General features: G+C 40.5%; 1 protein-coding gene across 2 annotated transcripts in view; it reads right to left on the reverse strand.

Annotated features, from left to right (window-relative positions):
- Positions 1 to 2,041: 2,041 nt before the first annotated feature.
- ppme1 (protein phosphatase methylesterase 1) overlaps positions 2,042 to 16,387 on the reverse strand; it is a 71,546-nt gene continuing 57,200 nt past the window's right edge. The window contains exons 8-14 of one of the 2 annotated variants that reach the window (XM_068033363.1): positions 12,768 to 12,833; positions 6,984 to 7,131; positions 5,799 to 5,910; positions 5,647 to 5,691; positions 4,562 to 4,626; positions 3,835 to 3,902; positions 2,042 to 2,283 (exon numbers count right to left, since the gene is read on the reverse strand). In XM_068033363.1, coding sequence (XP_067889464.1) covers positions 2,265 to 2,283; positions 3,835 to 3,902; positions 4,562 to 4,626; positions 5,647 to 5,691; positions 5,799 to 5,910; positions 6,984 to 7,131; positions 12,768 to 12,833 — 523 coding nt within the window. In that variant the 3' untranslated portion in view covers positions 2,042 to 2,264. Of the gene's footprint in view, positions 2,315 to 3,834; positions 3,903 to 4,561; positions 4,627 to 5,646; positions 5,692 to 5,798; positions 5,911 to 6,983; positions 7,132 to 12,767; positions 12,834 to 16,387 lie in introns of both variants that reach the window. The other variant, XM_068033362.1, reaches the window with a different exon arrangement.

Here is a 16,387-nt window from a genome sequence, read left to right on the forward strand (position 1 = left end):
AGTAAATTAAGACAGCAGCTATTTAATAAAAACTTTGGAGTTTAGCCTGAGATCCTGCCACGATGGATCCATAATGATGTTACAATAAGAATCAAACTGCATCCAAATGTTACAAGGGGTTAACAACAGTGCTTCAAAATAAAATTAAAAATTAACAAAAATGGTCTAGGACACTTTGTTTCTCATCATAAATGACAATAGTCAAATCAAAATGTACTGCGTCTAAAATGGAGAAAGCGCTGGAAATCCTCAACAGATCAGGCAGCATCCATGGACAGAGAAACCAGAATTAATGTTTCAGGTCAATGACCTTTCATCACTTCTGATGAAAGGTTATTGACCTGAACTATAAACTCGGTTTCTCTCTCCACAAATGTTGCTTGACCTGCTCAGTATTTCAAACATTTTCTTTTTTCATTTCAGATTTCCAGCATCTGCGGTATTTTGCTTTTGTCTGGAGAAAGTCCTACTTGGACTGAATTCTGAAAAACTTTTTTTTAAAAAAAAACTTGTCTACAGTTTTTAAGCCACTGTTTACCTCACAGAGGTCAGCCTGTTTATTGTCTGTCAGATTTGCGATTCTAAAGTATAATTTTTCTTTTATTTCAACAAAAATATAATTTTGTACCATCATTCGGTTGAAAACACAGTGGGGTATATTTTTCTTCATTCACTATTAGTGAAAAACTATACTGTGAGCATAATAACTTGAGGCTTTTCAGACTTGAAAAGACACATCTAAACAGATACAAAGATAGTTAACAGTATGGAAAAATAAATTAAGTTCAAAATAAACTGTGAAAACAAAAGGGGCAGGGAATCGCCACCTGAAATTCATCCCCCGTTCCTTCATTCTGCCTCACTGTTCCTTTCTTAGACTACTGTGTAAAACAGACTGCATATTTAAGCAGGAGTCCAGTTTTAGTAATCTTTCTCAATAAATTTAAGTTCTTTTCCAATTTTTTTTTCTGATTGTCATTGTCAGAGAGTGTAAGTGTTTAAAGTGAGGGACAATAGAAGATTGCAGTTATACAAAAGATCACAGATCTGAAACATTAACTGTTTCTCTGTCTACAGATGCTGCCTGACCTACTGAGTATTTCCACCATTTTCTGTTTACATTTCAGATTTGCATCATCCACAGTATTTTGACTTTTGCACTACTGCCACTTTCATACTGATGTGAAACAATTTTGTGTACTTAAGCCAAGCAGTTTCAGATCACCTCTAGACTTTGTCACACCACTTAAGCTTCACATTAGGTTTAAGATACGTCCACATCAGTATGAATAAAAAGTGCTTAGGCAAGGCCACTGGATCTACTAGACACTTTAGAAGTATAGTATTGAGTTTTAAAAAAAACTTGGTGAAACTGGACACTGCAGCTCCTCACTCAGGGTTAACAAACATACATGAAGAGATTTCTCCTGGTGGGCAAGAATTTGCATCACAGCTAGGAGTAGACTGCAATATAATTTATCTCTTGCCGCCTGTGTCTTCCATTGGCTAATGTCTTAGAACAATAGTATAGTGTAACTGTGGTCTAAAACACTGATCTTTATTTTATAAACAATTTGGATTACAGACTGCTTAAAATAAAAACATTTGATCTGGTCACAAAACAATTGCAAATTCATTTGTTTGCCAATGGTTAAGGCCAATAAAGTTTAACCCCAGAAGTACACTTCAAAGTCAGTTTAAATTAGGTGAAGTCTCAGTACATGCATAAAGACTGTAGTGTTTGTATTTTGATGGTTAAAGTTGTAACAAATCCAGCTGCTTGGCATATTTGGTTGGGTTGTCCTGCATACTTGTGCTCATTTTTCTCATGTTCCCTTTGACTTTTTTTTTTAATAAATACTCCACTCATGGGAACACTGAACTCAGTTCTAAAGCAGACCTAGATTTAACCACAGAAATTATTGGTATTGCAAACACATTCAGTTCCACAGCACATCTTAACTCCTTAAGCAATCAGTAAAAAATGAAACACTTCCAGGTTCCATAGTAGAACATGTGCAGGAAAAAAATACACTTTGAGTAAGAAATACCCTTTAATTGTTTTAATGTTTGAATCAGAAACAGGTTGCACTTTTCAGTCATTCTGTAGTGCCCATGATGGCAGATTCTATCAATGAATTCAGGCTAACAGCAGGATGAAGTAGGATTATGGAGTTCTGTCGTTCCAGCTTCACTGTATTACTCAGATTAGGCAGATGACGATACATGGATACATCACAGTGGCCCGATGCATCTTTATGCAGTCAAAGTTGAATTTGAAGGCTGTTGGATCGATTAAAAATTGGGATAAGTGCTGAAACAAAAAAAAAGTGCATAGAATGGAGAACCTTTTCAAGTTTACTGTTACTGACATAAGCAAGTATCTTTCTGGTCAGCATACACTATCTGTATACAGTTTATACTTGGTGTAGTTCATTTTGCACATTCCCAAAATCCTTATCTTCATTTATATTTCCATTGAATAATGGTAGAGCACAAGGCCAGTGGGGCCAGGTCTTGGGTGTTATGTTTGGAGCCATTACCAGATGCTTGTCTCATGGATAACCTAAAGGTCAGCTTTTTGATGATGGAATATGACCTGTGTGCAGAATAATCTGGGACAGCATGTCTGAGGGAAAGAATAGATCTGCTTTTTGGATTTGTATGTAGGATTTCCAGTATGCACCCAAGTCACTTAAAATGACAAGTAATATAATTTATAATAGACACTTTTGGACCTAACTGAATCGACAAGCAAGTTTATTCACAGGTAGAATCTTTTACAGCAGCGTTAGATTCAAACTCGGCTTAAATAATGATTTAAAGCCTACATTAATTAAAGCTTCACTAGATTACTTCAGAGATCAGACAGAAATTTCAGCGAGCAGGTTTCCTTTGAAAATCAGAAAAGGTTCTTCAAAAGAAAAACTAGCCAAATGGGGTTTCTTGTTCCATATTTCCTTACGTTCTTATCCTGGCTTTAGAACCGTTCCAATAGAAACTTGTAGATGTGTGAACACTGCTAACAGGCTGCTTTACAGATTCACAATTGTGAAATTATTTCAGCAAGTTGCTGGAACCCTTTTGGTTTACTGTTATTATGTGGTATTTCTGTTTTATATTAAAGAGTTGTGCCAATAGATATTCTATATAGAAGGCAAACTGATCTGTTCTATGAGTTTAGTCCGATCCATATAAAATCATCCACGCACAGATGTGCATATGTGGGCAGGGAGAAAAATATAAGAAAATTTAAAACAAAATGCTGAGGACTGGAATTATTCAAACTTAAATACTATTTTATAGTATAACTGAATGTACAAGAACACAAGTACTTTCAGTAATCTAAACATACAAACCACAGCTAGGTCACTGTTAAGAGTGTTTGTATATAGTTGTGGACACCTGATTAAAGAAAAAAAATCATAAATGAGCAGAAACTGAGAAATTAGGCCTTTAAAATAATACTAATGTGGAAAGGTTAGGGGGTGACCTTCTAGAAAACTTCAAGAGCTTGAAGGGTTATAAGGCAAATTAAGAGAGATTGATGAGATGGGAGCAGGCACAAGATTAAAATAATCATAAAAAAGAATTAGAGGAAAAATTTGAAGCAAAATGTTTTACACAGATATTGGTTCTTGAAGAAGAGTCCCTAATTTTTTTGAAATATGTGAATTAAAGAGTATGGAGAGCGAACAGGAGAGAAGGATTAGACTAAGTGTCTTAAGTGAAGAAAACCACCAATACAGGTTTGATGAGTCAAATGGTCCATCTCCGTGCTGTATTCTATTATTATCTTATACAGTTTAAGAAAGAATAGGTAAAGCACCTTACCTATGGGTTTCACCCTTTGCTTCTGTAAACTTATTACGAACCATGAATGTTGCAACTGCCTCTGCTACCTACAAACATTTTTAAGTTGATATAAAATTAATTGTATATAAATAATTAGATTTGTTCTCTAGCTCCAATAATCATATTCAACCACCATATCAGACTCTAAACTTGAAAAAATTAAATAAATTTTATAAATTTTAAAGAAATTAAACACATTTCACCTACAGCCTGGAATTATTTAAACAAATAAAGACCCGGAAATGTTGGAAATACACAGCAGGTCTGATGAAGGCCTTACACCTGAAATGCCATTTGTCTTTACAGATGTCGACAGTATTTTTTGTTTTTATTCCAGGTTTCTAGCATTTACAGATTTCATTAGTTTTGGTTGGTCATGAAAAGTTTTGCCAAAAAACTTTCCAAGCAATCACAAACATTTTTGTCAAAAATTAAAAATAAGTCTACACTGATGTAAAATTATCAGCTACTAAAATGAAACTCAATACACTATTTTTGTTGATACAATTGCCAGGTTTTAGTGACACTCCATTGCTTGTTAAGCTAGCCAGGCCTCAAAAGCTCCTTTATTATTTGCAATTGGTAACATTATTGGTCACTCTGTTACTTTAATTCTGATTCTACCAATTTCAGGTTCAGAATTTGCTCAAATTTGAAAGCCACAACTAAATTAAAGAGATTCCCTTTGATGGAGGAAAAAGCTTACTTTGTCTGGGGCATCTTCATGTACAGCATGGCCACACTGTGGAAGAACTTGCATCTGAAATTTTCCTTAAAAAATGCATATACAAGAATCATAATCACATTAATGAATCTTCATTAACTCATTTGAAAATATAGATTTTAAAAATTATTACAACACATTCTTTCCGCAAAGGGCTGAATTTTATTCTGGCGACGGGGCCCCGGTGGTGGGCCGGAAGGATGGGGAGACACCGCCTTGGCCCTCTGTCGGACTCCCATTGCAATTTCACGGTGGGGTGCTGGCCCTTTAAGCGATGAGCCCGTCTCCAGAGCTGCTGGCCAATTGGAAGGCCAGCAGCGCTGCAGTACCAGCAGTTCTCCATTGGGAGAAGTGGGCCACTGCTGGAACTGCAGGATGAGACCTTGCAGTACAAAGAGAGCAGGAGAGGTAAGTGGCGTCCAGGTCGATTCAGGTTTTACCTGGCGGTGTCTCGCTGCAGCGGTGGGTCCTTCCGTCTTCAATTAAATTGAGGTGGAGGCAGGAAGAGGCCCTTAAATGGCCATTAATTGGCCACTTAAGGGCCTCAATTTGCCTGGGGTGGGAAGGCCATTCTTGGCCTTCCCCAACTTGGATTAAATTGGAAGCCATCAGGCACTCCACCCCACCCCATCTTCCCACACAATGTTATAGGCCAGCCCGCCTGCCCTCCCCCCCTGCCATTGCCGTCCCTAGGGGGCCCATAAAATTCAGCCCAGACTCTAGAATGTCATTTCATTCTTCGGTTCGTTACCCCCCTCTCAGACAAAGGAATTGTGGTTACATTTTTGATCAAGTCTTTCATTGATTGAAGTTGCAAATCAGTTTCAGCTTGCTCAGTATCAAAAACTATTGAACCAGCTAGGTATACTCTGGTACACTTGATACAGGATAAACAAAGACTGAGAAGAAAATACCACACATTGAGCTTTGTAAAAAGCAAACTGAAAGTTTTTAATGCAGCATTTACAATGTCGAAGAATAAACACAGATAGAAAAGTCACAATTGTTATTTAAATTAGCCCTTGCTGAGGCTGTACAACATAAACTAGATGAAAGTTAATGACTACCTTGCATTTGACCAATCGTAAGATCTCGATCCAATCTGTCAACACCTACATTAGAAAACATGTCACATTATATGGATTATTGAAATTACATAATAGAAGATTTATAAACAGTTTTCACAAAGGAACAGAAGTTAAGTTATGAATAAACACACCTGCTAGTAATAGTAGTTTGGGGACTGGGCAGCTGAGAAAGAGGTTGGATAGTCCTTTGAACCACCCCTCCCAGTATCTCTCAGTTTTGGACAGCTCGATACGCCATGTGTACTAAAATAATGAACGTTAAATAACAATACATATAATTAGCCAGTTGTAGAGCAGTCTAGAAATTATAGCCTTGACAAAGGAAGAAGTAATCCATCATGATTGTAACACTCTACGACAGCAAAAATAATGAGCTCCCAGATAGTGTTCATGGGAGTACATATGGTAGATCATTTTGACAAAAACCAATAAGTTCAGTCTTATAAGTATTTGTTGCTCACAGATGTAGCATGCCATAATCCTATTGTTTAACATGGCTTACTATAGGAAGAATTTGAAGGGCTACAGGGAAAGAGCAGGGGAGTGGGAATAATTGAACAGCTCTTTCAAACAGCTGACCAGGCACGATGGGCTGAATGGCCTCCTTCTGTGCTTTATGAATTTATGTTTCTATGAAGTGCACTGGAGCTGACAAAAAGTTATTTGGTAGGTGCTCGTGTGTTTTTGTTGAGGGGAGCTGGTAGCCACTTTGATGATACAGTACATTACCATAACCACTACATTACCATGCAATAATGTACCCAGTAAGGAGTTAATGTCTTCAGAGGGTCTGCAGGGTTGAATGGAAGGGGCAGGAACCAAAATACATACAGAGTGAGACAGAAGTATGGCTCTGATCACCTGGAATTTAAGCTCAGACTGTAGGCTGAAGCAAGACCAATTAAATAATTTAAAAGAGAAAGTAATAGTTTTAAATCAATAAACTGCGACCAGGAATTGAACCTCAACCTTCTGGTGAACGTTACGAAAGTTAAATATCCCATGATGCAGTATATACATCCACATGGCCAGAAAAACTGACCGAATTTAAAAAAAAAATACTTTCACTTAAATTTAGCAAGCCTTACATTTTAACATTTTGAAAACAAATTGAATTTAGAATGTGATTTTTAAGCATTGATTACTTTGCTGAGCACTTTTAATTTCAAGAACAAAATATAGTGTCCTGCAACTTTAAGAACAGGAATATTTTTGGGCCCAAAGATAGTACAAGACATTTTTCAGGAAAACGAGACTAAAAACAAGTGAATAGATGGTGACATATTTTCACTTGAATTCAACAGCTGGTTGCTTACCTCAGTTTTACATTCCTTTATTTTTTTACTTGATTCAGGTTGTTTCTCCTTCTTTGCTGTTCCTTCTTCTTCGTCTTCCTCCTCTTCATGAATAGCAGTGTCCACAACAGATTGAGAGCTACCTGGAGTGTTGATATCGTCCTCACACCTGCAAGGAAACAATCAGACTGGGTGAGCATGTCACTTATCCAGACTTTTGATTATTTCCCCATGTAAGATTCTTGTGATTTTATTAAAATTCTACTTGTAAACAAAATTTATCTTCCATGGGTTAAATTCACAGAACAGCAGAAATGGAAGACGTGGACTTTGAATCCAGATGAAGTGTCTACCCAGATTGCTTGGGACAATGAAAGTTTGCTTAACATCCGAGTGATCATCTGCACCTATTATTGGATTGTCCTATTCATTTGGAAGCAGCAGGAGTTCATTTCTCGGGGCTCCCATCTTGGAGTGGGTTGGTGGTAGTCAGTTTATTGGTAGCCCGATTGACCATCAGGAACATCAGATATCAAATTGATGATTTCCTGTGCAGTCAAAAGAGGAAAACACAGGCTGGAGAGGCTTTTGGCTTGAGCTGGAAAAGGGAAGATGGCACTAGAGGAACAAAGATCTCTTCTACAATAGGACCAATAAGTCAGAGAAAAAGGTACTAGTTTGAAGAGGGTGTGCTAGCCCATTAACATTGTGGAATCTTTATGTGGATCGTGCATAATGGAATAAGTTAAAAAATCAATATTTACTACCCTGGTCAATTATATGCAATCTGTAAAATAAACCAGATTAGTGATTCTCTCTCCACCCTGCCCCAGGTGCTTTATCTCATTAAAATCCATCAGTCCACCTTTCAGAAGTAAGGACAGGCACACATAATCACATCCAGTTCATTTGACAAAGGGATTATTGTTATGGCCCCAGAACATATTATAGCACTAGATATTGGACAGTAAAAGCTAAATGCCTGCCTTTAAAGGATGTTGAATCCACTTATGGGAGCAATCAATCTGTGATGCCAAACTTGACAGAACATCCAGGGCAGATGTAAAATTGCTAATTGAGAATTTTCAAACATCAGGAATCAGTTTCATTAATTTTCAATTCTGTTTAAAGCCTCATCGCATTTTTAAAAATTGGATTGCTTCTTCTCCTTAGGCAGTCCCTCAGGAACGAGGATGACTTTCTTCCACTCCAGGGTGTGGGTCCTTCTGTGATGGAATAGTCCAATTCTCGATCTGCACACTCTGCCACAGGTTGGGCAGGTGGTGTTTGGTGAGGCGAGTGAATGGGATACTCAAACTTCTGAATGCTCCTTCCATTATTTGCACTTGGTCGCTTGCCTGGTCATGTCAACGTTGTTTCAACTGGCTGGCACATTCGCGGATGCTTCTTCTCCATTTTGGGTGGTCTTGGGCAAGGGATTCCCATGAATCAGTGGAAATGTCACATGTTTTCAGGGAGGTTTTAAAGATATCCTTGTAGCGTTTCCTCTGCCCTCCTGGTATCCTTTTGCCGTGACAGAGCTCGGAGTAGAAAGCTTGTTTTGAGAGTCTTGTGTCAGGCATGCAGACAATGTGGCCCGCCTAACGTAACTGACTAGCCATGAACAATGTCTCGATACTGGGGGTGTTGGCCTGAGAGAGAGAGGACACTAATATTGGCGTGCCTGACCTACCATTGAATTTCCAGGATCTTGTGGAGGCTTTGAGATGTTTGCTGTACAGTGTCCACGTTTCCGACACGTACAGGAGGGCAGGTAACACTGCAGCCCTGTAGACCATGAGCTTGGTTCCAGGTTTGAGGTCTTTATTGCTTGCATTGAAGTGCCATAACCTACAGGGCTACAGACCAAAAGCTGGAAAGTAGGATTAGAATGGATAGCTCTTTGTTGGCTGGTACAGAACGCAATAGGCCAAATGGCCTCCTTCTGGACTGAAAATTTTCTGCATCTATGTTTCACAGAACTCAGCTGGACCAGAAAAAAATGGCTAAGAGCTTGTGATGATAGACAATTCCTCCCGCCCACTCCCCACATCACACCCACAAGAAGATAATGTCAACTGTTCATTGTGGTGAACTAGAAAGCAAAGCTATTCAAAAGGAAACAAATCTAGTGGACAGCCATCCAGACCACTCCTGCACTCTTGATAGCAGCTAGTTACAAAGCTTCAGACAGGAGTTTCAGACCCCCCACAACAAACTAGAAGATAAAGCAACACCCAAAAGCTGAGGGAATGTGCCAGAACTGATTTCTGCTGGATATTCAGACTTCTACTACTCCATTAGAGTCCTGATTTGCTGCACAACAATGGAAACTGACCCCATTATATATATGAATTTTCAGATGGTGTTTAAAGAAGAGCCATTATGAAAATAATGGCACAAAGTACTAAATCTAGAAGTAGGGCTCGAGGATCATCCTAGAGAACAAAGATAAGCCTTTATTTCTTTGATACATTACCAACTGTGTCCTTAAATCCCCTCCCCCTACCGCCTCCACTCGATTCCTCTCTCCTTCCAAAACTAATATACCATCTCCAAACTCCCTGAATTTGTTACCTCCCATCTTCCTGCTCGTCTCTTCCACAAATCATTTCAAACAGGTTTCCACACCTTCCACAGCACCAAAACAGCCCCACACTAAGTCATGAACAATATTTTGAGAGTGTGGTACATTCCCCCTTAACATTTCTGCAGCCTTTGACATGGAACATTGTGATCAACCTTCAATAACTCTATTGTATTCCCCAGCTTAGTTTGACTGCCCTGTTCCATTTTCACATATCCGATCATAACCAGAGCATCGGCCTCTCTACACACTGTGCACCCTCACCTCTGGAGTTCCCCAAGAGTTCATTATTGGCGACCTCCTCTTCCTCATTGTTTGGGTCAGAAACCCATGTTATGATCAGGTGAGGTGGGGTGGGGGGGGGGGTGGTGATCGAAGGGCTCCCCTCTTCTCCCTCTCCTTGTTTGACTGAAACAGGTTTATTTCTTTTTGAAGTGGATATACTTACCAACTCAGTGTTTAACTGTTTATACACCGTGATCATAAAAATTGGACAAATAGGTTACAGAGTGGGGAAGGATAGATTGGTCAAATTAGAGTCCAGAGAAATAAAAGGGGTATACAGTCTGTGGAGGTTGTTGATTCGACTGACTTCAAACTGAATTCGGTGGTCATGCAGCTTCCGATGTGAAGATGTGAACAACTGATTCAGTGGTTCTCCTGGAGATAACAATGTGGGTGATTTCCTTCAAAAAGAGTCTCTGTCTGCAGCAGGAGTATTCCTGGGTGGTCACGGTCAGCAGGCAGGCTTCAAAGCTTGCAAGGTGGATTAGAGAGCGTGAGAGCTAAAAAGGAGGGATCCCACTCGGGACTTTTTTCAGCATCTGGCTGCTTGTCTCTCTGCTGCAGAGAAAACACCAGCTTAAGCACATGGAGGGTAGGACTGTCACATGACCATCATCCAGTGATTCAAGCACGGTGGTTACTAGTGTATATTCCCTCTTGCAACTTAATCAGTCCATGTCTAGCAATTCCCTTCTCACAGCTAGGGTCCCATTGTTCAAGTGATTAGTTTTGAGTGGTTTGTCACTACTGGTTGAATATTCAGATGCCTTGATGAGGGGAGCAGGATAGATGATTCACTCAGATTCCCCAGCTCATTGTTCTTGATAGGTCTTTGCAGACACACCATCTCCATCTCAGTGCATTGGTATGTGGAAAGTAGAGTAATGCAAATTGGGGTGGCCATCTTTAGCTGCCAGCAGCGAGTCACTTTAAAAAAAAAATTAATTTAGGTTTCCAGCTGGTGGATTAAAAATCATCGTTCGACACAGCACGTTTTTCTAACACCCACCACCCGTCGGAAACCGATTAATGTTAAGATTTTTGCGTGCAGAAGCGCTTAATTGATATGGAACCGCTTTTCTGTCCACAGAGCCAGAGGGGGTGAAAATGAGGGCAAGTCAGATGAAGTGTGGGACTCATTTAGACACCCTATGGTAGCCATCACTGAGGGAAGAGATCTGCGGTTTGTGCCAAAGCCTTCCACTGCACTAGAGGGAAGTGAGACGTTTCGGGGAGTCGGAGGCCTTGCACCGGGGCAGAGCAACCCTCGCTTCATCGATGCCAACCTGGATCTACTATTGGAGGCTGTGAGGGAGAGGAGGGAGGTCCTCTTCCTGGAGGTTGTCGTACAGCAAGGGCACCTCTCTGTTCAGCATCATCTCGCTCTGAGTCTCTCCTCGCCTGCTCCTGCTCCTCCCCCGATGAGCTGTCTCCTTCCAGGGCCTCACTGTCCTCAACGTCCAGACCTCTTTGGAGGCCAGGTTATGAAGAGCGCAATGCCCAAGTCACCACAATGAGCAAGACCCTCACAGGAGAGTTGGAGGGCACCACCCAAACAGTCCAGGCACTGGAATCACATCTTCAGAAGCCCTGCACAATGGTAGTCCTGCTGAGCAGGTGGCATTGGCTGCATCACCTCTGTGCCTCTGTCTGCAGGATCCCGTAGATGGGGAAGCAGCTTCAAAAGATTTCCCATTCCCTAGGATCCATCCACGCACTTTGGCAATTGGAGTGAAGATCTGAGGCAGCCTGGACTGGCAGACATGGAGTCATGGCAGCTGCCAGGAAAGCAGACTTTGAAGGAGTAGAAACCCTCCTGTTGATGAATCTCGCTGGCCACATGGGTGCAATCAATGATGCCCTGCACCTGGGGGAATCCAGCGATGGAGGTGAAATCCAATATCCTCTTTCCCTGCAAGGTCATGTTGGTCATTAAATGAATGTGTTGTCCAGCTCTGGCAACGACAGCATCATCGACCTGCGAGATGCAGTGGTGTTCAGCCATTTTTGAGATGGCACTAGCTCCGCAGCTGACCCTTGGAAGGAGCCAAAAACAAAGTTCGTGGCCACAGTAACTTTGACAGCCACTGATAGGGCATGGCGACCAGTGCTGTGAGGTGTTCAGCAGTGAGGGCACAGATATCTGTGACTATCTGCCTAGAGTCGCAGTCTCCTGCAGCACTGGTCCTCTGTTGTCTCCAGGTAGCTCAGTCTTCGGCAGTCAATCCTGTGTTGAGGGTTTGGTCTCCGTTATCTTTCCTGCCCGTCTTTCCTTTCCTGTGCCCTCGAAGTCCAGGGTTCAGCCCTTCCTGCAGAGGGTGCTGTCCCTCATTGCCAATGGACCCAAAATCTGATAGTCAGGCCTCCATTGCCAGTTGGAGCCTTCCCTCTGGGTAGCTGGCCAGCCAACTGTCCTTGGCAGCTGTGCCACCGGTCTTCTGCCCCCATGATGCCAGGGGTGATGATCCCATTCAAAGCCCAGGTGCTGAGTGCCAATCTCCCTGCAGTGCCAAAGTCACCCCCTTACCAACTGTTCAGTCCTCCTTTACCCCACTGACCCCCTTATGGATTGGGGGTGATGCCCCAGAGGGCAGCCATGCCTAGCTTCGCATTCTTTACCCGTCTGCCTTCAGGTTGTCAGTTTCTGAAGGCATGGGTAAGCAGCCCACCCCTTTAAAAAGGAGAACGCCCTTGGCAGGCTCTAAACGAGCTTTTTAGCAAGTTTAATTGGGCTCAATTGGGAGGAGAGTGGGATTCCTGCCCCACCCTCCTCCCACCTTGGTGATCGCCAACATCAGGAATGGGAGCCTTGAAATTGACACACTGAGTGCTGGTAATTTCAGTCCCCCTGCCTCTGCTCCCAACTTTGCGGGGTGGGGGCCCTGAAAATTCAGCCCTATGTTACTGAGGAATCATTGAAAAAAAAAACTTACTGTTTTATTTGACCAACCATGGAGACTCTTGCAGATTCCAGATTTCGTATCTGACCACTTTTCACACTGCAAAAAAAAATGGAAACTTGAATAGAACAGTTCTGATCACCTCAATGCCATTATTTATGTCAAATGCTTCTGATTATTCCCAAAGAAACATACGAGGAACAGAAATGGATAGAAAGGAATTTACCAAAAAATAAACTCAGTGACACAGTGACCATCAAACCTTCCAATCTGAAGAAGCAGAGATTATGCATCTGAAATCACGTGTGTTTTTTTAGTAAACCCACACTCAGGAAAAAATGCATCATAAGCACATGTAAAGAAAGAGGAAACAATTTGTATTTTCACACCCTCAGCACTTCACAGCCAAAGAATTGCTTTTGAAGTGTAGTCATAGAGATAAGACCAGTTTGGCGGTGGTATGGAGGGATAAATATTGACCAGGACACTGGGAAAGTTCCCCTGTTCTTCTTCAAACAATGCTAAGGAATCTTTTACAGGCAGATGGGCCCCAGATTTATTACATCAAAAAAGATAGAACCTCAATAGGACAGCATTCCATCAGTATCACGTAGAAGTGTCAACTGCAGAGAGTGCTACTACGGAGTCTGACTGATGTTTTAATCCTTAGACTTCCAGTATTGGAGTTCTCTCCCTGGGCTTGTATACACCTACTCTAAATGGTATGGTACTGGCCCAACCAAATCATGGAATGTTAATTTATTTTGAGCGAACAGATTTCCACTGGGGCAACAATGGGGCCACTACACATAGCTTAAATTTCCCCAGACTAAGGAGGGAAAATTGAGCCTGAGTTCCTGCTACTGATTGTACCTTGGGCTGGTAAAGATGCACCTGTTGGGGGTCTTCCGTAAAATATAGTTTTCTGATATTCATCATCTAGCTTCACATTTGAACACTTAGGCAAGGTCCTTCCCCAATAGAAACATCTGTCAAACATGAGTCATCACTTTGGGGGAGAAGGGAAGAGAAAATTGAGGGTAGGGAAGTGAGAAAAGCCATCAGCTGATTCTCAGAAATCTTAAGCTCCCTTAAAAGGTCAGTACTGCTAAAATAATTATAACAGTATAAAGTTTTTTTAAATATGTAATTTTATTCAGTATGCATGTCACATGCCAAAGCCAGAAACTGGTGCCCATCCCTAGTTGCTGTGAAATGAATAGCTTATTAGGCCACGACAAACATCATTTACAAGTGAACTACTTTGATGGAAGACTGGAGTCACATACAGGCCAGACTGGGTAAGGACAACAGGTTTTGTTCCTAAAGGACATTACTAAAGAAGGCTTTCATGACAATCTGACAGTTTTATTAACGCCAGCTTTTAATTTCCAGAGTTTTTTTTTAAAAACGGAATTAAAATTCTCAAACTGCCATCTGAGCTCAAATTCTCTGAATGTTTAATCCAGTAACATAACAAGTACACTACTGCACTCCAATATCAGCAGCAGCTTTATTCATCATATATTAGTTGTATACAACCAAATTTTAATACAAATACAGAATGTAAAACATCTTAAATCTTGCCATTTTCTGTCTCATCTCTCACCATTCTATTTTTACTTTAACCTCTAATCGATTTTTAACGCACTCTATACTAACCCTCATTTTCCCCACAAGCCATGCCAAGAAACCTTAATGTATCTATGTACTCCTCTTGCTAGCACCATGTGTACATTGACTTCATATATAACCCTCTTGAATACACAAGTTTTTAAAATCAGTGGCCTGATGTTTGAGAAATCAGCCCCAAAAGGTGAGATCTGACACATCTGATGTCGCTGTTCAACAGGGTGCTCAACTCAGCTTATGTCACAATTCTAAAACTAGAGTGTGGTGAGTCTTTGACTTCTGCAGAAAATATTCATGTTAAGCTACATTTTCCAAATATGTTTTAATGTGGTGTTAAATGCTACCACATGACTAAAAACAGAAACAAAGACACAGGTAACACCACATTTTCAAGAGTGGCCATTATAGAGCCTGTAAGTCTTACTTGGTTTGTGTTAACTAACAGACTTGGGTCAATATATTTTCCTGTACAGCAGACAAAATTCCTCAATGTTGCACATGTGCATATACATTCCACATGTGACTGCATCATACATTATTTAGTTAGACTTGGAATACAGATGTGAACTTCAAAGCAACTACAATGTTCAAAAAACACTTTGAAAACAAATGATCTAACTATACTAATACTTTTTGCATGTCTGTAGCTTTTCTTCTTTCTTATAAAGTAGAGTATTTTTTTCTGCTTTGACTATCTCAACAAATCGTGAAAAGACCCCTCATAAATTTATGAGGGAAAATAGAAATCAAATTCTATCAAACTTAATTTCAATTACCATGATAGTCCTTTCCTCGGCTCAGAGAAAGGTTACTGATAAATAAAAACTGAAAATGCTGGAAATATTCAGCAAGTCAAGCAGCATCTCTGCCGAGAGAAAAAGAGTCAACATTTCAGGTCAATGACCTGTCTTTAGAACTTTCTCTGTTTTTCTCTCTCTCTCCACAGATACTGCCAGACCTGCTGAGTATTTCTCACATTTTCTGTTTTGAATTCAGATTTCCAGCATCTGCAGTTACTGATTTTTTTTTATTACAATATGAGGTAACTGGAATATGGTAAGCTTCTTAGTCAAACTGTTCTTCATATATGTAGGCCTGGATAAGCCTGAGATTCAACTGAAGTCCAAGTCAATGTAGAAAAGCTGAAATCTTCAGAAACTTGGGATTCTATCATGATGAGGAGCTCAAGATTGAGAGGAATAACGAGAATAAATTCAGGACAAGATTTATACACTTTTAAAAAAATTCTTAGTAAGCATTGCCACAGGAGATGCTGTAAAGTATGTTCATTTTACTTTTCACATATATATCTCAGGATTAGCAGATGAACTTTAAAAGCAGCCAGAGCACTCACTTATACAGGACGATACTTGGATTCATAGACTATATCAGCCTGAGGACCAAAGGAAAGAAGTCAGCCATAGGCTTCAAAAGGCTCAAGGGAACACCAAATTGTGATGTACTGAAGCACAGTAGAGGCAACCTGATAGTTTTCATCATTGTATAGAGCAAGGTTGACTGAAGCACCAACCTGCTCCACAAATCGAGCCCAACAAAAACTGCATAATTGCATGTAACTGTCTCATGTCATTGTGCATTTAACATTGCTGTACACAATAGCATAAGCATTCTTCATTGCATCATACAGCAGGTACATATCTACAGCATGCTGGCTGAGCCTATCAAACAGGTGCGGTGTAGTGCAGTGCAGTACCCAATCTCCAGGGGTTCTGCATCTTCTTGCCTCTTAACACGGTCACCTGTCTGAATTCCAAATCCTGTGTGTGTCACACCATTCCTTCTCTCCTCAGGGGAGATGTCAGTAACTGCTGTAATTAGGATTTATTCAATATCCTAATGAAATTATTGAATTACATTCTGCATTGACTCAGTGGTGCTTGGGGTGGATTTATCTGTAAAGACAGGAGAAAATTCATATTAGACTTCAAACTCTGCATAGACTTCTGATTTGTCTACAGTATTATTACAGAAAAAAGAAAGTATTTATACATCTGGAACAC

Source organism: Heterodontus francisci, chromosome 6, assembly GCF_036365525.1.
Source record: "Heterodontus francisci isolate sHetFra1 chromosome 6, sHetFra1.hap1, whole genome shotgun sequence".
Taxonomy (NCBI): domain Eukaryota; kingdom Metazoa; phylum Chordata; class Chondrichthyes; order Heterodontiformes; family Heterodontidae; genus Heterodontus; species Heterodontus francisci.